The 23,129-nt window shown below is 52.3% G+C and overlaps 1 protein-coding gene across 1 annotated transcript in view; it reads left to right on the plus strand.

Moving 5' to 3' along the window:
* Positions 1-12,582: 12,582 nt before the first annotated feature.
* Positions 12,583-23,129, plus strand: part of MN1 (MN1 proto-oncogene, transcriptional regulator) — a 31,679-nt gene continuing 21,132 nt past the window's right edge. The window contains exon 1 of the mRNA XM_013128681.3: positions 12,583-16,112. Within this exon, the coding sequence (XP_012984135.3) occupies positions 12,686-16,112 (3,427 nt within the window). The 5' untranslated portion in view covers positions 12,583-12,685. The remainder of the gene's footprint in view (positions 16,113-23,129) is intronic.

A 23,129-nucleotide genomic window follows, 5' to 3' on the forward strand; every position in this document is an offset into this window, starting at 1 on the left:
TCACCAGTGAGATGTCTCCTGGCAAGTTCCGTGGCCTCCAGACAAGGAGCAGGAGCTCAGTGGTGCTGGTAAAAGCCATTGTCCCATGGGATGAGGAATCCAGAATAGGGCTGTGGGCAGCCGAGCTGCTGAAGCTGATATCAGAAAGCACGTGTGACTTCTGACCAGCTTTTTCACAGTCATCCTTAGGTAGCGCAGGGTCCTCTTTCTCCCTGTGCACTCCTGAAAAGTGCTGCAGAACCTGCAGTGTGAAAGAAGAGACTTTGCACTCAGTTAGTACTGGACAAAATCTCCTCCCGTTGGAAGCTGGGTCTAACCTCCCCTCCTGGCTTCAGCTTTCTTACAATGGAATCATCCCAGTAATGACCTGGTCTTTATTTCAAGCATTTAAAAACAAACAAACTGCTGGAATGAGGATTTGGGGATCAGAATTGTGGCAGGAAAGCCTCCTGCTCAGTCACACAACTGATCAGTTACAGAAAGGCCAGAGAGCAGCAGGTGTGTATCACAAGACACCTTTGCACAAGCGATTCCCAGTGCTGCTTTAGACCAGAGGTGCCACAGAGATGCAGCATTTACCTGCACAGCAGTGTTTGGGGCAGAGGGTCTGACGCTGGGGCTTGGTTCAAGCGGGAAGTGGGCTGGGACCTTGGTGGAGCTGGTTCCAGGTAGAAGCAGCTCAGAACTGGCAAGGTGGTTTTCCACTGCCAGCAGGAAGATGCCCAGTTCACCTCAGCAATCACCAAAGGGCTGCTTATGGAACAGGAGCATGTTTGGCATCGTCTCTGGGGGGGCTCTGCCAGGTCTGGGCTTGGAGACACCCCAGCCACTGCCCTCGGGGTGCCTGGGGTGGTGATGGGCAGCACTGTTCACACGGGATCTGTCGGTGCAAGGCTCAGGGCACAGCAGCACCATGTGCTCGGGTGTCTCTGACCGTGCAGCACAGAACCTGGCGCAGGGCACAGCGTGGCAGCACCACTGCTCACCCTTGGCTTGTGTGTGTGTCCCAGGCTGAACGGGAGGAACCCCTGGGCTGATGCCACCCAGTGAAGTTGTTCTCCTGTGGGCACGTTTCTGCTTGTGAAGGCTGGGACATAGCCTGCTATCAGCTGAAACTTGCGTGGCTCCTTCTGGTAAATGCAAAATCGAATTCTTTTTACTACACAGCTTGTTTAGCTTCCAGATGGCAAACCAACGTGAAGTAATGGGAGTGCAGCGTTGTTTTGTTATAATGGATATGTAAACGTGATATTTATTCACTGCAATAGACTGCTGTGAACCGTATTCCAGCAGTAACCTTTTAAATCCATCACTTGGCTGCACACGAGTGTGGTCTAAAAGGGACTTGTGAGCCCTTTTCTTTCTTTGTCTATTCACCTGCTGGTGTTAAAGGACCTCTCCCCCATCTCCTGAACCAGGAACAGAGTCTTTAAGCAACTGTAAATGCTTTTAAAACTGTCCCTTAACTTTGTGTTAATTTTGGCTACAAGGAAAGAATGGAAACATGCCAAAAGGACTGAAAATAACCCCACAAGGTGCATGTTTAGAGCAGCTCCACGTTTGTTTCTCTGAGGTCACCAGACCACACTATAGAGTGTAAACACATCTGAGATACACACAACAGACAAGGGAGAGGAGGTTTCTGTGTGTGGGCAGGTGCCAGCATGGGAGCCCGAGGCCAGGGAATGCTGGAATTGCAGAGGGATGTGGCCTGGCCACTACTCTGCAGTGATTTAAAAGGGTTATTTAACCACCTGCCAAAACTGTTCTGGCTGGACCCTCCCAGGCCATGTGAAACCCTCACAACACGGTGGGGAAGGAGCTGTGAAGGGGTTTGTGTTGTATTCCCACAGCACTTCTGAAAACTGACATGAATTTGGTTCCTCTTGTGCTTCCACTGCTGCTCCATGGGCAGATCCTGCTCCATAGCAGGGCTGAGCAAACAAACCCTGCCCCTGGCCTGCAGAGGGGAGGGGAACAGCTTCTCCAGAGACCTCCATGTGGTTCCCTTCACTACTGGGGACCATCCTGGATCGTTTGTGTCCCATGTTGGTGGCAGCTTCAGCAAAGGAGCTGGAGGAAACCAGGAGATGTTGGGTTTGATGCTGGGGCTGAAAGGGTCTGAGCTGTGCTGGAAGGGCCCTGGGTCCAGGTTGGAGCTTGGGTCAATGGCTGGGGACAGAGGTGTTTAAAGCCTGGCCTGTGTTCAGTAAAGCACAGAGGGGATCAGCAGAGGGGACTGAGGTGAGGGTCCTGTGGGCAGCAGCCAGCCCTGCTCCTGCCCTGGGGCTGCTGCAGCAGCCACGGATGGCATCGGTCTGAGACATCACCCTGGCATGTGCAGCACCTCAGCACACTGCTGTCGTCTGCCAGCACCCACCCGTGAAAGCACAGGATTTACTCTGCTCCTGTCACTCAGACCTCCATGTTTGCAGCACCTGAACTTGTGACCAGCAGCAGGATGGCACCGATGTGCTGCAGGATGGTCACAGCGTGTCCAACAGGCAGATAAACCTGTGTCGGGTCTGGTGGTGACAGTGGTGATGTTCTGTCTCTGCTCTTCATCCTTTGAAGCCCAGAGCTGCTGTAGTGTTGCCTTGAGGCCTTATTGCTGCTTTGTGTTAAACCGTGCCCGACAGATGGATTTTAATCCTGTGACTTCTCCTCAGAGAGCTGGACTAAGCAAGTGCTTCACTTTAAATATTGAAATAGTATGATTACACTTGTCAGGAGGAATAAATAGCTTTGTGACTTACACGAAGCAGCAACCCGTTTGCCACCGCACTAGGCACTGCTGTGACACACACCAGATCCCTGGGCTCTCCTGGGGTGATGCAGTGGGAGAGGAGGAGCAGGTCTATCTCAGTGCGGGTCAGGACAGGACACTGGATGCTGACTAAAGTCTGAGGTCTGCAGGTCCCCCCTGATGGGGAGCGGGTGCCTGGGGCTGAGCGGAGAGGTCCGTGTGGGGCTGCAGCCCCAGGGGCACTGGTTGCAGGAGGATGTGCTCCTGTAGAACGAGTTGGCTGCAGAGGACCCATGGAAATAAAGCCTTGTTTGTGTTGGGAGGCGTGAGGAGAGCTCCATTTTCTGCCATATGAATTGGCACCATGAGCTGCCAGCACACACGGACACCGCAGCCCCGGTACCCAGAGGGTGTAGGAGCAATTCAAACCAGCCTGGAGTGACCCTGACCACCACGTGCTGAAGCTGATGCTGTCGTCCTCACTTGGCATTCATCATTTCAGAGAAAGGCTGGTGTGTGGGACAGGTTTGTGCACCGGGTGGGTGTGTGGTGCCCGTGGCTACCAGCCAGGGTCCATCCACCACAAGCACCAGGAATGGCTCTTTAGCTGGTGCCAGGCTCCTCTGGCTGCGGTTCCTTTTGTTTGCTGTCACTGTTTTAACTGATTCCAGCATCTTCTGTTCCAGCCGGTTCCCGGGGTCTCTGTCCTCTTTTTGCTCCCCTTCTGACCAGACCCTAAAAGCCTCATTTTGCGTGTCCTGGCCACCATGGGCACAGAGGGCTCTGCAGAGCCCTGGGCTGCGGGTGGGCAGGGGCAGTGCGGACCCCGCAGCTTTGCCACGAGTCAGGAATGTTTCACATGGCCGGAGCTCAGAGTGCGAGGGGGCCAGGACCAGCCTCGGGGGGGGTTTCCCTCCTGCACCTCCAGCTCCCAGCCCCTCTCGCTTTGTGTGGCAGAGAGGAGGAGCTCACGGTGCTGTGATGGAGCAGCTGACATTCCGTGCATCGTTAAATCGTGACCGCCCGGGAGGAAGCGGTTGAACATTGCAGATTAATGCCCACGTTGGTTATGCCGGTGAGCAGCACCTCTCTGCGGCGGATGGTGTTCATTCACCTCCACAGAGGCACAGGAGAGTCTGGGCTCAGGGGATGCCTGGGAAAGCCTCACAATGTTAAAACTCTGTTTTGTTCAGCTGAAGGTTCCAATGGCTTCTATTCGCTCTTCCCTATCGAGTCTGTGCTACATGAAGGTGAAAGCCTGTCGCGCCCTGGGGTTGTTTATCCCTCAATTAACTGGGTATGCAATGTTCATGAGATCTTTAATAACATTTCCTCTTAAAGCACCCCTGCTGTTTGGCAGATGTGACCCCCCCTTTCTGCCTTCCTCCTGGGGCAGATGCCACTCAGGTCCACTTGCTCTTGCTGTGTAACCACAGTGATAACCACAGCGCTGCAGCTGCGGAGCCCCATGGGTCTGCAGCTCCTGGTGCTCCTTGGCAACCCCTGCTCATAGGGACAGGGTTATTCTGTCCTGGCCTTGTTCCTGCAGCACCAGAGTCTCTGCCACACAAACCATCCTGTTACACACAGTGTACTCCAGACCCAGCCTCAGTGGGGCAACTGGCTAAAAAGAACAACATTTTTACTGTATATCACTCATGTACAATGTGAACTTCATCCTGGTCCCATGGCTCCTACAGCATCTCCCTCCCCAGCCCCTCTGTAATGTTCTGACGATTGCAGCTGGAATAGGGTGGTAGGAGGAAACCAGAACAGTCTCTGCTCACCTGAAACCCATCAGCAGAAGCTTTTCCTTGGGATCTGTAGCCCACATTACTGGGGTGGAATGTTTGCTAATTGCCTGTGCTTTAAAATACAGATGGCTGAGGAAACAAAAGCAAAGCCAGAGTTCCAGTTGAAGCTGCTTGGGAGCAGTAGCCTGCAGTGGTGGGTTGCTACCAGGAGCTTTTGTAGCCTATCTTCATTTTGTCATGCACTTGAATGCATCCTTTCTTTTTAAAGATTTGATTCCTGCAGCTCCATACCAGCAATCAGTCTCTAATGTAAAGCCCTTGGTGGCAGAATCAATATTTGCAATATTTCCTGCAATTTATGCTTTTCTCTTTATGTAAAAAACCTTATTTCTGTTGCTCCAGTGGAGGTAGGAATGAGCGTGATGTATTCCAGGGGTTCTCAGCAAATGAAAGAAGTAAGACTTCAAGGTAAGCATTAAGCAGTTTCCTAATATGACTTCTGAAACTGTCATATGTGATAGATATGTTTGAGTGTCTTGGGATTCGATGCATCTCTTGCAGGTAAACAAGCATTATCTGTTTGTTCTGACTTTCCATTGGCATTAACATTCCTTCGGAAAGAGGAGGCCTGCCTTTTTTATTCTTTTTTTAAGAAGAAACTGTTAGAATTGGGTGCAATGTATTCGCTGATGCAGACTGATAAAAACAGGGTGCATGTATGTGTCTATAGCACCATTCAGGGATGTTACTCACCATTTTCTCTCTTTCATGTGTTTTTCCCCAAGTTACATGTATGAACACAGTGTTGTCCTTAGTTTTCTGTTGTAACTTTCCCCCTGCCTGTGTCTGTATCAGAGGTCAGAGCAGGCACAAGTTAGGCTTTTCCTACTGTGGGTCTGCACCATAGACTTTTAGCACAATAGATATACAAAGGAGATGCAGTAATTGAGTGAATGCTGATCTTGAAAGTATTTAAATTGTAACCAGGAAATACCTGCTCACTGCACATGATGTGTTTCTAATGGCTAGAAAGCATTTAAAACCTCTTTCAGGTGTAGGCTTCAGGAACAAGTATCTTGTGGGGACAGGCTCCAGCGCCTCCAAAGTTAGGGCTGACAAAGCGAGATGTGGGCTGTAACTCTGCAGGCTCTGCTTGATCAGGGGACATAAGGGAAGTTTGTTCCACAGTCTTCAAATTCAAACAAAGTCTTATCTGTGGTGCCTTTTGCTCTATTGTGCATTATTTGTGTTGGGCAATTAGCTAAAGCAGACATTTATTTTCACTTTCCATGTATTTGTAGATAATGGTGTCTCCCAAATTTAACATTAGCTTTAGCAAATGATGACGGGTTCCTTTTTACAGTGTTCCTATGCCAGCCCCAGTTGTCAAGTGTACGGTGTTGTCCTGCAAGCTTGGGCTCAGCCTCATTCATGCTTAGGCTGGAAATAAACAGTTTTAAAGGAGCTTGCCAAAGCAAGGAGAGTGTTCGTCTACATGAGAAGTGATTTGTGGAAAATGAAATGGAGATAATCCAGAGTAGAGTGACTGCTGTGCCTGTCACATGGGCACTGAGCCCATGGGGGTGTTTTATCTGCTGTTGGAGACATGTATTCAGTGACTTCCACCTGTGGCATTGCCTACCTGAGGGCAAGCTCAGCTTGGCTTGAGTGAAATTCATATAGACTGAGTACATGCAACCACAGTGGGTATGGTCCTGGTGTTCCTCCTCTCCCCTCCATAGAGATGTACCTGAAATAGTCATGTGAATGTATAAACCCCCCAGCAATAGAGCCGAGGTGGTTTTGCTGTGCCAGGGCACAGGGGTGTTGTGTGTTTGATGTTCTGCTTTGCAATGCGCTCTGCTGACAGGAGCTGGAAGTAGCTCTGCTTTTGCTCTGTGCCTTGTTTTCTGGTCCTCTCCTGCCTGTTCTGACATTGTTCTTGTACTTCCTCTGCTCCGTTGCTCTTTTCCTCACTTTGCCTGGATGCGCTGGATTTCCTGACACCCACCCTAGCCCGCATGGGTACCGTGCTGCCCACTGTGCCTCGCAGCAGCCTTGGGATTTGTGCTGCTGCAGTAAAGTCAGGCTTCACTTCAGAACCTCATGTCCCAGCTCTGACCACATTTTGGTTTTTGATCTTGTTTCTTTATTTTTCTCTCTAAAATTACACAGCTTTTTGGTTTAGAATCGCACATCCAATACTTGAACAAGAACTCAAAGTATCTGTTGGATTTGACCTCTGCAGAGCTTCTCCAATCCTAGTTAAAATCTTAAGAATCTAATTTAACAAATTTCCTAATTTTAAAAGCTTGCTTTTAGCACCCTGTAGAACAGCACCCAGTGCTGGTGCTTCTGCTATGTGCTCTCTGTCTCCCAGGTCTTTTATAGCCACACAAATGCCATCCAAGGTAAATAATGGGGATGTGATTCTAAGGACTTATGAAAGATCCAGTAGTCAGCAGCTAAACCCAATCACAAAAAGAACAGAGCTACTCAAGCAAGTGAAGTGCCTGCAACAGCCTGGAAGGAGAACGGCAATAATGAAAACCTGAAAGCAACAACTTCATACAGAAGTAAACGAAGAGGCGGGCTCTTTGTAAATGATGATCTAAAAAGTGTTCTGGGTTGTGAGACCTCATTTCAAATGTATTCATTAAATAATATTTGAATCATTTAACGGTTTGAACCCTACTGCACTGCTCATATCTTCGGGGGATTTTTTTCCCCAGTAACAAAGAAGCCTTTGTTCCTGCTCCAGGCTTGGGCTGTGCCTTGGATATTAGTTGGAAACCCGATAGCCTGACATCGCTAGAAGTCTGTGAGTACAATGTGAGTCGTCTGCAGCCAGGATTAAATCAGGCTTTTGTAAGAGATGTTGAGGGGCCATGTGATGGAGAAGCTCGGTTATGATGGCAGGAGGTGTTTAACCCTTTGTGCTTGTGGTGGGGAGCCAGGGGGTGTTTGTAGGGGTGTCGGCAGCCAGCGCTGTGCTGGGGTACCAGGGGCTGCAGCACATACCCATAACAGGTGTGATTCCTGTTGGAAAAGCAACCAGTAACCTCTATGGATGAGATCCAGCCCTGTGAGAAGACCAAGAGAGGAGCTGGGATCCCTGGCAGAGGTGTATGGGCACCTTTGGCTGTGGGTTCAGCACTGCACCCCGGATGCTGCCAGACCCAGTGTTGCTGCCTTTGGGATGCACTTCACTAGTTCCCATGGGCAGAGGCACTGGATTTTGAACTTGACAAATCAGGACTATGAGCCAAGGTTCACCAGTTGCTCAGAAACATGAGTTTCTCTGTAAATCTTGTGAGGTAACATGACCAATAATAAATACAGGAGTATCTGTTTGCCTGGAGGCTTCAAAAGGTGGAAAGGACTTGGAAACACTGCTTGTAGATGTCACAGGATGTCAGGATGTAGAAAGGAAGTGCTAAGGTGAATTAATGCTCTCATGAAGCTAACAGAGGGAAAATGAAGTCATCAGGACTCTACAAAATAACCCTGGTTCTCTCCCTTCACAAGACTTTAATTTATAAGATGAAGAAAAATGATAATTCACACTAGTGGTTTGCTGGCATTGCCCACTGGGAGCCAGACTTTCCAGGTGCTCAAACATTGTTCCTGCTCCACCACACTTACCTAAATTCCCACCTGGTTCTAGTTTAAGAAAACAACAGAATAAAGTCAGTTGTACAAACCCCATCATAAAATGCCGAGGAGGGTTAAATGCAGATTATCCTGATAGAGGCACTTCTTTTATTTAGGTTTCATAGAGTTATTTTAGGAAATATGAAACTTCTCCTGTTCCTGCAGCCAAACTAATTATTTTGTGCTGTAAATATGACCTAATTTCTGTCATTCCCCCCCTCCCTATGTGTAGCCCTACAGTGTGTGTTTTAGAGATGGGAATTTGAAGGGGAGATAAAAGCCCAGGAAGTATATTCTGTTATACAGTTGTTATGGATGGGAAAACTTGCTTTAGCATTTCCTAGCATTTTTCCTAACTGGACAATCCAGTGTTGTGTTACTTTAGCACTATCTTGGGTTTTGTGATCTAAATTAGAAACAGTGCAGTGTGTTCCACATGTACACCTGAGTGCTGCCTGTGCCCTAAGGGTTTCCACTGAACTGATATAAGTGGGACCCAGTATACTCACATGATACAAAGATGCTCTTTGCAGCAATAGAAAACCATACCAATATTGTGGAAATACCTTGATCCATACTGAAGCACCTGGAAACCCAAACAGGGAAATAGACAGCTTCAGAGTTGTAAGGGAAGTGAACCAGCCAACCAGCCTTGCAGAAGGCCAACCAGGAAAACCCTTGTGAAGGGCCAAACTCTGCAACCACTGCTAGTCTCTGTGGGAAACAACTGGAATAGTTTTAGTCCCTTAACTCTTATTATTCAGTCATGCATTTTTTCAAAATGGGAAGCAGTTGGATGCCTGAAGGAATTTGGTTCAAATTTTCCCAAAATTTCCAGAACATTGTTGGCAAGACAAAGAGGGGAATATTCACATCAGTACGGTGACCTCATATGGGCACTAATTGGTTTTACAGGTGAAATTGTCTTCAATCTCAGTTATGAGATAGCCACCCCCAGCCACTCACATGGGGAAGGATGAGAAGCAATGAAGCAGGTCAGATCCTGGGCGCCTGCAACCTGCCAGGGCAGAGCAGTTCCACAACCAAAGCTCTGCACCAATCTCAGGAACTGAGCAGGAGCATGCAAATAGACACCTTGTCCTCAGGAGTAACATCTGATCTGCTGCCTGACCCTGCTCTGTGCTCACTGCACTGTCCAGCTAGTGATGATATTGCAGATTTGCCTTCTGAGTTAGTCTGGACACTGTGTCTGCTGTAGTTGTGGGAGGGAGAAGAGGTGATAGCTCCTTGAACTGTTCCAGGCAGGAATGTTGGGCACCTTCCCCTTAATGTCAGCCACCAGACTTGGAGCCCTGTCCTTCAGAACGTTCAGACTCCGTTCACTGAAAACCCCTGCCAGGAAAAACCCATTGGCTTTTCTGCAAAGTAACTGGTGGGAGCCCATGCTCTGGGGACAGGACTCATCACCTCGGCAGCTGTGCGACAGGTAATGGCAACTGAAGGCTTTTTTGTGTTGTTCCAGATGGCTGCACTCCCCAGCACTGCAGAGGTCATTTACGAGCTCAAATTTATATACCTGAGGTCTGATGTATTAATGAAATTGTGTCTGTATAGAGCAAGGGTATAAACACCACAGAGAAGTAAGATGTGGTTTTGTTCGATGGACGGGTTTAAAAGGCCCTTTGCTAATGGCGAGCTGGGCTGAAGCTTTTCCAGCATCTGGGCTTGTTTTGTGCAGTTTATGTGGTGGTTTCTTCCTTAGATCCTCAGTGGTAATGAGCCCACACAGTTGATTGCTGCAGGGAGAAAAAAATAATTCTGAATAGGTTTGCTGAATAATTATGAACTGAGCTGAACTCTTACATTTGCTTACTAATTGTGAGCTCCGCGATGTTTTATGTATGATGCATTCATTCTGTTATAAAGGATTTTTTTGCTGAGCAGCCTTTCCTGGGTGCGAGGTCCCCGGGCCCGGTGGTGGCAGGAGCAGGGTCCAGCTCAGCAATTGGTGCTGTTTGCATTATTATTTTTTCTTAAACATCACCATTTGGTTTTCAGAGCTTGCAATATGAAACCCCGAATCGTGCTATTGTCTTGAGGTCTGAAAGAAATGAATCCCCTCAACTCTCGATTTGGCAGAGGCAATTACTATTGTTAATTTAGAAAATGATCCCCTGCAGCTACAACTATTTAAATAATGCCTTTCCCTGCTTCCCAGGATGACCAGAACCCAAAGACTGAAAGTAAAAACGTTTTGTAAAATGGGCTTTTCACTACTTGGTACAATTGAGAGGTTTCCTTCTCTTTGGCTGGGTGAGAGTGACCCTTTGGACCAAAGTGCTCCCACAGTGCTGGTCCCATCATAGGGGTCCCGAGCTCTGTGCTGAAGGCTGAGAAGGACATAGTAGATCTGTGGTCCCGGGGTGTGTTTAGTCCAGAGCACTCTTGGACAGTAACAGTGAATGCTTATAAATTGTGAACGTTTACAAACATTAACATTAACAAATCATAAATGTTTAGAAATGTTATCAGATAGTAATGGAGCCTGTATAGCGCTGGTCTGGTGGAGGACCTTACCACTTCACTCAGCTGCTAGTGTGTCACAGTGCTGGAACATCAAGGCTTAAAATTTGCCCCTGGAAGGCAGTATAGCCTCAACCCACAGTGGAGCAGAAAAGCCCTCCAGGGAAGGAGCATGCTGCTGGTTCTGGCAAGGACCAGAACAGAGAGAGGAGTGTTAGCGCTTGCCCAGAAGCACCTGAGATGGTCAGTCTGTGGATGTCTCAATTCTTCTAACTGCACTCTCTTTCATGGTATTATTCTGCTCTTACAGAGAGACTGTGCTGGCTCTGCTCAAGGAACAGGCAGATTCTGAATCTTCTATGAAATGCAAGGTAAATCTTTTAAATCGGTAAATATCTGTCTTTTCAGAAACATGCGGGTGCCCCATCCCTGGCAGTGTTCAAGGCCAGGTTGGACACAGGGGCTTGGAGCGACCTGCTCTAGTGGAAGGTGTCCCTGCCTGTGGCAGGGGGGTGGAACTGGATGAGCTTTAAGGTCACTTCCAAACCCAAACCAGTTTGGTCTCGGTGCCTCCGCCGTCGAGGCTCACCGGCCACTGGCCACCGCCTGCCCTCCCGCGGGTGCTTCGGACGCCAGGGGGCGCTGTGCCCGTTCGGAACAGCCGGCTCCGACGGCGCGCACGCAGGCGCAGAGCTAGGCGCGGAGCCGCGGTCGGTGCGGGGAGCGGCGGCGCTGCGGGGACATAGGCACAGGGCCCGGCGGCTCTCTCCCTCCGCCTCTTCCTTCCTCCTCTCTCCCCCCTACTCTCCTTCCCTACTCTCACCCCTCGCCCCCGTACCCTCTGCGATGGAGCTGGACACCCTCCTCCAGCCCCCTTTCCTTTGTGCCGTTGTCGGGCCGCGCGCTCTCCGCTCCGTGCCCCGGTGCCAGCCCGCACCCCGCGGCCCCCCCGTCACTTTGCTAAGTAATAATTTCCATGTCCAATTCCATTTCTTCTCGAGTTCTGAAATCTCCAAGCCATCAGCAAGGAGGATAGTTCACATGAAAACTAATTACACAAAATCAATATTTAATCACAGCGCAGCATCCTGATCCTGCAGAAAAAAATCCCCTTAAAACTCTCCTGCCATGTACAAATACCGGGCGAGCGCTTATTTATAGATCCCGGGGTTTTTGGTGGGAGTAATTTTAATTTTGGGTATTTTTTTTCACGCCACCGCGTGTGCAAGCCGCTCCTCATGCTGCCGGCAGGTTCGGTGCCCCGGACCTGAGGGGGGTTTGTCCCCACGGGAACCCTGCGCTCGGACTTCCCCGCTGCCACTAACTCCGGCTCCCCACCGGCTGCCGGCCCGGGCGGGCCCGACGGGGCGAGCCTGGGGTTCGCTGGCGGGGCCGCTTGAACCGCTCCTTGTCCCGGGCTAGCGGGGGGAGCGGCACTGCCCGTCCCGGTCCGGGTCCCGCCGGTCGGTTCCGGCCGCTGTCCTGCCGCTCGCAGGGCTCCGCGGGAGCAGCGGCGGCGGCGGCACGGGGCGGGGCGCGGGGCCGGGCCGGCGGCGGAGCCACCTTAACGGCGAGCCCCGCCCCGGGCGGTGCGCGCTCATTGGCGCAGCCCCGATGGCTGAAATTCATCGCTGAAATGCAAAACTTGTTGCTGCTCCGCCAGCGCCGGGTGAGAGCGAGGGAGCGCGGCGGGGAGCGCGGCGCAGCCCTCCCAGCGCCAGCACGCAGCGCCGGCCCCGCCGCCCCGGCCCCGCTGCCGCCGCCGGAGCCCTGCGAGCCGCGGGCAGCGCACGGCGGGCCGGCGATGCGGCGCACGGCTCCAGGGCGCCGGAGCCTATGAGCGGCGGCACGCCGCCCCGTCGGCTTTCGGGCAGCGCAGCGCGGCCGGCGCAGGGGGGGCAGCGAGCGAAGAGCCGCCGGGGCGAGCGCGGGCGGGCGGCCGATGCCAGCGGCGCGGAGGCGCGGCAGGATGTGAGCGGGGCGGCCGAGCATCGCGGAGCGGGACGGCGGAGAGGAGCAGCCATGCCCTGCTGAGGAGCAGCGCAGGATGTTCGGGCTGGAGCAGTTCGAGCCGCAGAGCAGCAGCCGGAGCGGCGGACAGGCGGAGCGGGGCTTCGGCCAGCCCGGACTGAGCATGAGCGCGCACTTCAAGGCGCCGGCCTTCCCCACCGGGGGCCCGGCGGCAGCGGCGGCGGTGGACCCAGCCCTGGGCGCGCTGGGAGAGCCGCCCCTCCTGGGCATGAACATGAGCCTGCCCGCGGACGCCTACGGCTTCTCGGGCCGCGGCCCCGCCGAGCTGCACGGCGGCGGCATGCAGCCTCCGGTGCACGGCTTCTTCGGCGGGCAAACGGCGCACGGCGGCCACGGCGGCGGCCACCACCCGCACCAGCACCCTCCGCACTTCGGCGGTAACTTCGGGCCCGACCCTGGCGCCTCCTGCGTGCACGGCGGCCGGCTTCTGGGCTACAGCGGCGCGCTGGGCGGGCAGACGGCGTTCGCCGACGGCTACGAGCACATGGCTGAGGGCCAGGGCGGCGAGGGCTTCGGGCAGCAGCGCCCCGGGAACCTGCCCGACTTCCAGCACCACAGCGCAGGCGGCTCCAGCCACGCCGTGCCGGCTCCCTGCCTGCCCCTCGACCAGTCCCCCAACCGCGCAGCCTCCTTCCACGGACTGCCGGCGGCCGGCTCCTCCGAGCCCCACGGCCTGGAGCAGCGGCGGCTGCCCACGCAGGGCAGCGTGGACTCACTGGAATACAATTACCCTGGCGACGGCCCAGCCAGCCACTTCGAGCTGCCCGTGTTCTCGCCGTCGGAGCCCGAGGGGCAGCTGCCGCACTACGGTGGTGGGCGGCAGGTGCCAGCGGGCAGCAGCTTCGCCGGAGCACCCGCCCTGCCTCGAGCACCGGGCATGGCCGTGGCCAAGGCGCACCCACCACAGCAGCACGGTGTCTTCTTCGAGCGCTTTGGGGGGACCCGGAAGATGTCCGGCAGCCTGGAGCCGGGGGCCAGTGCCAGGCACCCACTGATGCAGCAGCAGCAGCCACCGCAACCACCGCAGCAGCCGCCGCCGGGCTTGCTGGCCAGACAGAACTCCTGCCCGCCAGCCATCCCTAGGCAACAGCAAACAGAAGCCAACGCTCCCAACCCCAACCTGCAGGACAATGGGCCCATAATGCAGAACCAGCATGCACAGTTTGAATACCCTATTCACAGACTGGAGAACAGGAATATGCATCCCTACACCGACCCCGTGTTTAATATGCAGCACCCTCCTCCGCCACAGCCACCAAATCAAAGGCTGCAGCACTTCGATGCCCCTTACGTGAGTGTCGCCAAGAGGCCGCGGTTCGACTTCCCTGGCAACCCCGGCGTCGAGCGCTGCACCTCCTGGGGCAGTGGCATGCATGGCCCAGCCATGGAGAGCCACCTCTCCCCAACGGCCTACCCCGGCCTGCCTGGCGACTTCACTCCGCCGGCGCCGGAGGCCTTCGGGGGGCCACTGCCACATGGTGGCCCAGAGCACCCGGTGCTGGCGCAGCGCCAGAACGCGGCACTGGTGATGAAGCAGATGGCCTCGCGCAGCCAGCAGCGCCTGCGGCCGCCCAGCCTGCAGCAGCTGGGGCACCACGGTGAGGTGGGCCCGCCCGGCGGCCTGCCCCCACCTGCCTTCGAGCGCGAGGCCAGCAGCGGCCGTGGTTTCGACCCACCAGCACCGCATCTGGCCCCCGACAGCGCCTGGTTTGCGGGGCCACCGCCACCCGGGGAGCTGCTGCCACGGCGCATGGCGGCACCGGGGCTGCCGGCCGAGGCGGCCCCCCATGAGCTGGGCCTACAGCCGGGCAGCACCGCCGTGCTGTTCCGGCCGGGTGCCAGCGGGCTGGGGCTGCAGGAGCCGCTGCGGATGGCAGGTGAGGGGCCAGCACAGGCGCTGCCCTCTCCTGGTGTCCACCAGCCCTTCGCACCTGCCATGGGTGGCCTCTCGCAGCTGCAGTCGCCGGGCGGTGGTGTGGCGATGCCCAGTGCGCCTGCCGAGCGCCGTGGCCCTGCTGACTTCGCTGCCCAGCCCGGCTTCCCCTTCGCGGCAGCGGCGCGGCAGCCAGCGGCCCACGGGGCTGGGCCCGCGCTCAGCGCCTCGCCGGGCGCGTACCCACCACCCCCATCTGAGTTCCCCCCACCGCCGCCGCCGCGGCCCGCCGCCAGCAAGCTGGGCGCCCTCTCGCTGGGCTCCTTCAGCAAGCCGGCCAGCAAGGACAACGTCTTTGGTCAGAGCTGCCTGGCCGCCCTCTCCACCGCCTGCCAGAACATGATCGCCAGCCTGGGTGCCCCCAACCTCAACGTCACCTTCAACAAGAAGAGCCCGGCCGAGGCCAAGCGCAAGCTCAGCCAGGCCGAGCCCGACCCACCGCCGCCCACCGCCCCGGACTACTTCCCCCCAGGACCGCCAGCCGGTGGGGGAGCCGCAGGCAAGGCACCGGGCACTGCCCCTCTGCTGCCCGCCGAGAGCAGCCTCTCGCCCGGCTTCACGCTGGAGCCGGCAGCCGGTGGTGAGGGGAAGGCGGGTGGCGGGCGGGGGCGGGGCCGCCGGAAACGGGACAGTGGGCACGTCAGCCCCGGCACCTTCTTCGACAAGTTCTCGGCCACCGAGGGCAGCGGGGCCGGTGTCAGCCCGGGGCAGCCGGCGGCTGCGGGGGGCCCGCCAGGGCCCACGGGCACAGAGCGTGGTGGGGGCACCCCCCATGACAAGCCCCTGACCTCACCATCCTGGGGCAAGGGCGGCGAGCTGCTGCTGGGGGAGCAGCCCGACCTGATGTCCTCCCTGGACAGCGGCATCCAGAGCGTGACCAAGTCGGACGGCAGCTCCCCGCATGTGGACTTTCCCGACGAGGTCAGCACCAGCTACGGCAACGAGGACGAGGTGTCCTCCAGCTCCGACAACGCTGCCTCCAAGCCCACCCGCAGCCCGCTGCTGGGCGGCTCACCCAAGCTGCCCCGTGGGGAGCATGCACTTCTCAACGGACAGAAGCCCCTGGCCCTTGGCCTCCTCAGTACGTCTACCTCGACCCCTGACAGCTACGGGCTCAGCACCACAGCGGGTGCCCACCCTGGCACGCCGAGCATGGAGCAGGTGCGGACCCCCACCAGCACCTCGGCCCAGGATGAGATCCACCCCCTGGAGATCCTGCAGGCGCAGATCCAGCTCCAGCGGCAGCAGTTCAGCATCTCGGAAGACCAGCCCTTGGGCCTGAAGAGCAAGAAGGGGGAGTGCGCAGGGCAGAACGGGGACAGCGACCTGGGCAGCTGCTGCTCAGAGGGTGTCAAGGGTGCCATGAGCACCATCGACCTGGACTCCCTGATGGCGGAGCACAACTCCACCTGGTACCTTCCTGGAGAGAAGGCCCTGATGGAGGGGCAGGAGGAGGACAAGCCCATGGTACCCTGGGAGAAGCCCAAGCCCCCGAATCCCAGCAAAGAAGGTATCCATCATCCCGTATGGGTGCTGGCCCATGGAGGGGGGGTAGTGGGCTGCTCGGGGAAGGGGAGGTGGTAGGTGATAGAGCTCTGGCCCTGGAATGTTGGGCACACGATAGCCCCAGACCTATGGTGGGGACCTCAGTGGGTGCTGGGCACATTCCTGCACCAGGCTGGGGCATGGGATGCTGGTGGCTGTACCAGGGAGGGCAGTGGCAGGGATGGAGTGCCTGCTGCTCAACCAGCACCGGGTGGTGATGGCCTATGGTGTCTCTGCCATCATCATCCTCATCACACCTCCTAGGGAGCAGACACCCCCCTCCCCCTGAAGGGCTGGCGTGGGGTCTCAGTGTGCTGAGTAGGGAGCTCTGGGTGAAGACCCTGCCATGCTTCCACTCATGGGGCACTGAGGAGGGGGCTCCCCCTGGAGCCCTGTGGGTGGGGGGTGCTGTGGGGAGAGAGATCCTCAAGCCCTGCACTGGCCAAGCCTTCCAGCCAGTTCCCCCAAACTGACAGAGGGCTTTTCCTGATCTGTGCAGCCATGCTGGGGGTGGTGCTGTCCCCACTGGTGCCAGGTATTTCCCTGCTTGCAGGAGAAGCCTTCCAGCGGTGCAATACTGAGCTGAAAGCTCTTAACATAATTTCTTTTTCTTTAATAGAAAGGCAATTTAAAACAAGGCTCTGGCTCTGCTGGTAGAAAACTTGCTTAGTTGACAGATGTTTAATTTCAACATTAGTTGTCATTTTTGATCCTTCCCCGTGTCCAGAGGGCATCATAATTCCCCACGCTCAGGAAAAAAATATTTTAATGGAAAGCCCTCTATTAGAAAAGCTGTTTGGGATAAAGATTATTATAGATTCAATTGGCTTCTATTTTATCTTATCAAAGCCATATTTTCTAAACCGCCTGACCGTGTGGGTGAATATTACAATAGGTGCAAGTGCACGTGCTGCTGCATGGACACACGGCGGCAATTTCTGGTGTGCTCTAAGTACACGTGTGTAATTTACGTGATATAAACTCATTATTTGTGCCTAGGAAAGTTGCTGGTTTGATGCCGCTCGGGTAGTTTGAAATGGTTTCCATTACAGCTGGTGGCACAGACTGACTTTTTATAGTCCTCAGTGTTTAGTAATTTTGCTAAGGAAGGTGTTGGGAAAATCAGGAGGGAGCTGGTTTGAAAATTGGGCGATTCCCTACCCCTGGTTCCGGTTGGCTTTCCAGCTTTGGCTTTCTGAAGCGTGAATCCTAGCCCCCACGGTTTGTCTCTTTGTTCATGCTTAATGCCCAGCGCAGGAGCCTCTCGTTTCAAGCGGGAGTGTTTAGCATGCACAGCAGACTCTGGGAAGCCCATCAGCATTCTCCATGCTTCACCCAGGCAAGGACATAAATTGGTTTGTTTGGGGCCCTTCTTTTCCATTTTTAAATGGAGTTGCACACAGCATCCTTCCTGGCCCCTTCTCTTTTATTGTTTCTTGTACACAACATCTAGATCTGACTGGATCAATAGCTAGTTAGCACAAATCACAGTTCCTGTCACTTCTACCTTGGCAGACTCGAACACATATATACGTTCTCTCACAATATATACACACCCCGTTATGTGTGCGCTCACACACGCATACAGATCTGCAAAGCCGCACACCATGCTCTGTTTAGAAATAGATTTTTAAAGAGTAACTTCGGGTAAAAAAAAATAATCCTGAGAAGTTATTTAATCCTGAGCAGCACATTTATTAAAAGTGTAATTTGGCTTAAAATCATGTATATTTTGTGTATGTGTGTCATATGGAGCGATGCTTTCTTTAACATCTTTAGCAGCACTCCTACGTTCACTTTGATCACCGCTATTCTTAGTAACATCTAGTGAAATAAGTAATTGCTTTCTGGTCACGATAACCACAATGTTGCTGTTAAAATAGTTCGTCACTTGGAAGGAAAACCATTTAATCAGTGTTCCTATATAAGGATATGTTTTAGTATTTCGGAGGCTTAACATAAAATAGCAACCAGTTTTACAACAATGCAGAGAGGCACTCATTTTGTTTCACACTTTAGTCACTTGAAGGATTTGAATGGGCTGGTTCTTCAGATGAGGAAATTCATAACGACCAGCTGATAATTAACTGGTTTTGGAAGTGATAAAGATACAATAGGTGAAAAAGAACAGGCTGTTGGTAGAAATAATTTAACTTCACGTTGCCGTGCCCGTGAGTATTTGAAACTGTGTTGCAGGCAAGGCTTTATTTATCCAGTGACCTACGTTTTAAGGCGTTTTGGCCGGCTGGGATCTGCGTCCGGCAGCTCCCCGGTGTACCCGGGCAGGGTGAACGCAAGCAGCGGGCAGCGCTTCTGCCAATTCCCAGCAGTTCCTGACCGCGCTCAGAGCTGTTCCCCGTTTGCAGCGCCGTGCGATGTTAATAAGGGTGAGGTTGGTCGTTAGCTCCGAGTTCACACAGCCGCTGGCGGTGGCTGCTTAATCCCACCTGCAGTGGAGGAGGAACGCGCTGGGGGATTGGCTCCTGGTGCGGCCCCGCCGTGCACCGGCGGCTCGGGGCACGCAGGCACGGGCGGCGGCGAGCGGCGTCCCCTCGGCGGAGCGCTCTGTGCGCGTCCGACCGCATTCCCACTGCGCTCCTCCGTGGAGCCGGAGCCGGGAGCCGGCGGCTGCGGTGCCGGTGGTGGGGGGCAGCTGACACGGGAAGCTCCCCAGATCACGGCGATCGTGAGGTTTTCAGATACTCGCCTATTGCCCGGATTACGGGGGATACAACCTGTCTGAGTTGTTTAGTGGCTGCTCACATTCCTTACAGCTCGTCTTTTTTTCCTCCTGCTGGCATTAACAGGGTTTGCTCATACCTGACAATCTGTGCCAGCTGTGAGGTTGGAAGGTGGCTGGAAGCAGGCACCGTGCTGTAGGTGCCTGTGTTATGTGTCCACACTGACACCATTTAGTGATTGCCTTTAGCGAGCTGTGTGTGAGTGTGCACATTTTGTTTCTGAATTTAACATTATTAATGCTGCCCTGTTGTTGGTCTGTGCTGAAATGTGAATTTTCCATGAGGAGTTCTCTCGGATACACAACTTGCACTAACGGGTTTTATGGGAAGTGGCTGACAGTTTGGGATTTTTATTTTTTTTCCAAAAAAAAGATGCTTTCTAGGATTTCATGTCTTCCTCTGCTGCGCAGCCAGAGCTGAGAGTGAGATACAATAACACTGAGTCCAGAGAGGTTGTGTTGACTTCAGAATCCCAGCTCTAGCTGACAAAGAATAACCAGATCAAATTCACTTAAAAACCCAGGGCCAGTTTAATGGGGTTTTGCTGTGCCTGGTTTGACTGAACCAGAACAATTGCCCCTTCAGTGCAGTGCTGATCAGTGTTCTCTAGAAACCCAGTAATCAAGTGGTGGTGGGGTTTTATCTATAGTTTTTTAATTGAAATGTTGATGGTCCCATACTGCACATGTCGGGTGAAGATGTTCCTGTGTAGCCCAGAGCCATGCAGGTGCTGATTGGAAAAGATCAGAATGTGTTCAGTGTCTTGGTGGCCATTGGGCTCGGCTGTCCAAGTCTGGTGGGCACGAGCAGTTTCCAGCACAGTTAGTTTCTATCTCTGAGTTTTTATTAATATTTCATTGTAACACTGACCCTATGCCTTGAATGAGCACACAGGCCAGCGTGGAATGTCTGCAAATTACCACCAAATCCATTAAACAAAGGTCAGGTTTGGTCCAGATGCGGCGAGGAGCCTTTGTTTTCTTTCTCTTCCTACTATGTTCGTACTATGTTCACAGCTAATAAAAGCTGTGTGCTTTTATTTTAAATACTGCTATATTCTGCTGGAGGCTTTACCAAGGGACTGGCTGTGTTACTGAGACCGAGTTTGTTGGACACCTTGTGAGGCATTTCAAACATGTAAATATCATTGCAGGCAGTGTGTGATTGGAACGGGTTTTTTGTAGTGAGGGTGTTGAAATGAGTTCACAGGGATGGAGCTCAGCGCACTTTGCAGCGATGGATCTGTGATTCCTGACACTGCTTTGTTTGCTTGAAAGGGCTGTTTAAACTTACACAAGGAATTTTAACAGTTAGTGAAAAAAAAAGTGCTGGTGCCTCTGCCAAGAAGTTACGTGATCTACTCCACAGAAATGAAATACACATCTTTAATAAACGCTCTGGATTAGCATGCAGATTTATGGGGAAGGAATACTCCCGTTGCATATCATAGGAGAGAGTTCAGTGTGCCTGAGGTTTGGGTTTAATATGATCTTTTGAACTCTTCTGACCTGTTAATAAAAATTGAGAGGTTGCCCCTGCCTGGCTTCCCATGGATGACAGGAACACTCTATTGTTTACTTTGAGCAACTGTCATTTTTAATGTTTTCTAATAGAAAATGGTCCTGTTTGGAAACGTTTTCCTTTGTTTTATAAACACTCTGCAGGAGAGTGTTTGTAGACCTTTATGGCAAACATTAGAGAGGCAAGGGGCAGAGTTCTCAATTGTATTTGCTGTTGCTGCTGTAATGCAATGAGATATTTAATGCAGGAAATGTGTGAATATACTGGCCTTTCAGTAACTACCATAGCCATGCTGTTTGCCTTTGCATCCGTCTGTCTGTCTGTCCATTAAGTTTTGATCCTGTTCTGCTTATTTTAGTGGATTGCACTGAATTATTGCAGATGACCGAGTGGGTGCTGTCATATACCAAAGTGTGCTGTTTCACGCTGGCGTGTTCAATGGTGAGGTTAGTCTTCGCTGGGCTGTTTTGTGCCCACTGAGTGTGAGTGAGTGCGTGAGACTGACTTTGGGGGATTTATTTCTTGAAACTGGTGTGTGAATGTGCTTCAGCTCTTTACATACGATGTTAAAGGAAATGAATTATACTTAATATTTTTATATGAGCTTAGATGACAGCACAGATTTATTCTGATCTGTGATGTATTACACCATGTCTGCTCTTAATTTTTAACGTGCGATACCTGTGTGTTTACCCTTGAGCTAGTGGAATGCTCTGCCATAAAACTGTGAATAGCTTTTTGCTAAAACATGTTATTCATGATCAAAACCTACAGATGCAGTTTGTTGTTACTTGGATAGAGCAAAGGATAAGGCATTAAACAAAAGTCTGACCTTAAAGTATATAGGCTGCTTTTATTTGTAACAGCTGAGTCGAGCTTCTGCAATGTTCTGTGAGAGGGAGAGGTTTTGCTACAGCAAAATGTCTTTATGTGGCCATATAAAATTTTACTACTAGACAAATTACTGTGTGTTTTCAGTCTGTGGTTACTCGTGTATTTCTGTTAAATACAAGTGTGAGTGGAATTTCCACAGAACGTGTAGAGCCAGCTCTAAATGAATCTTCAGGTGGCCTGACACATATGCTTTTTTAATGCTAAACTTACTGAAATACCATAAACAGTTTAATTGCTCAATTCCTAGAGCACATTGAGAATATCAGGAGACAGCAGCCAGACTGTGGGTAGTGGGATCCTTCGCTTTTGTATCACCAGCATCAAGCAGATCGTCCTTCCTATGCTCCGGGTGGAGCGCTCTATGTGCAGGCGGCATGGACACCACGCAGCGGGTGCCAGTAGCCACCTGGCTCCGGTGCTGTCGGTCAAACTGTCCTGGCTTTTCCCTTGGAAAGAGCAGAGTCTGTGCCTGTAAATACGTGCTAACAGTTTGCAGGACATTTTAAAGATTGATGCGTTGGGTTTTTAAATACAGAATTATTCTGGTTTCCTTTATTTGAGGGGTGTTTTAGAAGCCAGCACTTCCGTTGATGAGGTATATTTAGAACATGGGTTTCTTGTGTACTTCCTCAGCACCACTCCTTGGGTAAGGAACGAAGGGCAGGGAACCCTATGGAAATCAAGTAGCCGAAGCTGTGGAATGTTCAGGAAACTCAAGGTCTGTCCTGACCTTCTGATTGTGGTTGGATTTCTCAACTTTTAAAATGTAAATCTGAATTTTTGATGTTCTGTAGATGGACCCAGTTTGCACAGTGAGACCATGACTAGCTTGTGTAAAAAAGCTGATACTCTTTGTAGTTAGCTGCTTCTCTTTTGCAAAATACTTTCGTGTTGGTGCAGTTAAAACATTATGAATTATTAGTGACCTTTTTAATGCAAAGATATTATTTCTTTTTTAAAAAATTTATTTTATGGATCATGTGCTAATGCGCCAAAGTAAAATACCTTTTAAATTTAAAGATGAGAATGGAACAGCTGGAGGTCTAATCCATTAATTTTTACAAGGTTTCTTAATACTTCAAAGCGAACATCATAGATGATTTTGCTTTGCTGCTCCCCTCCAGCACCCCCTCTCCTCATCTCCCCCCACGCCCTCCCTTCTAAGTCTTCACGTTCTGCTCATCTCCTGGCAAATGACAAAAGCACAGGCATGTGGGAAATGCGTTTTCCTTAGTTGCTGTAATGAGTGGTAAGATCTAGAAATGCACCCTCTTAATGTAGCACTTTTTATCTATCTACTGATGCAAAAATACTTTGGTTGCTGCTTTTTTCATGGTCTTCTCCCCCGTACTTGAGTTATTTTGTGTGACGGTACAAGCGTCATGGTACGAGTGTTTGTGATCAGCAGCCGTGTGTTCTGGGCTCATGCCCTTGCGAGACACCTGACTCTGACCTACAGTACATCCCTCTCCCATGGGATTTGGTCTGATCCATGCTGGCCATTTTTAGATGGAGTTTTCCCACGTCCTGTCTGCCTTGTTGGACGGTAGCTGTTCTGTCACACCTTATGCTCTCCCTCCCCGGGATGCACGTGTCTGTCACTCATGGGAAGCTCCTGAGGTGAAATGTGCCCCATCTGCACGCTCACCTTCTGCTGAGAGCCTTCACTGTTTGGTTTCAATTTGAGGAGATGTATTTGTGTCTGCTCAGTATTTAACAGAGCAGTGCTGTGCACGACACTGCGCCGTCTATGTTCTTGCTAGCTTTGAAGATTTGTCTAAAGAAGCTTTTTTTTTTCATTTTGGTAAGCAGAAATCTGGTTACAT

This window comes from Melopsittacus undulatus, chromosome 12 (genome assembly GCF_012275295.1).
Source record: "Melopsittacus undulatus isolate bMelUnd1 chromosome 12, bMelUnd1.mat.Z, whole genome shotgun sequence".
Taxonomy (NCBI): Eukaryota; Metazoa; Chordata; class Aves; order Psittaciformes; family Psittaculidae; genus Melopsittacus; species Melopsittacus undulatus.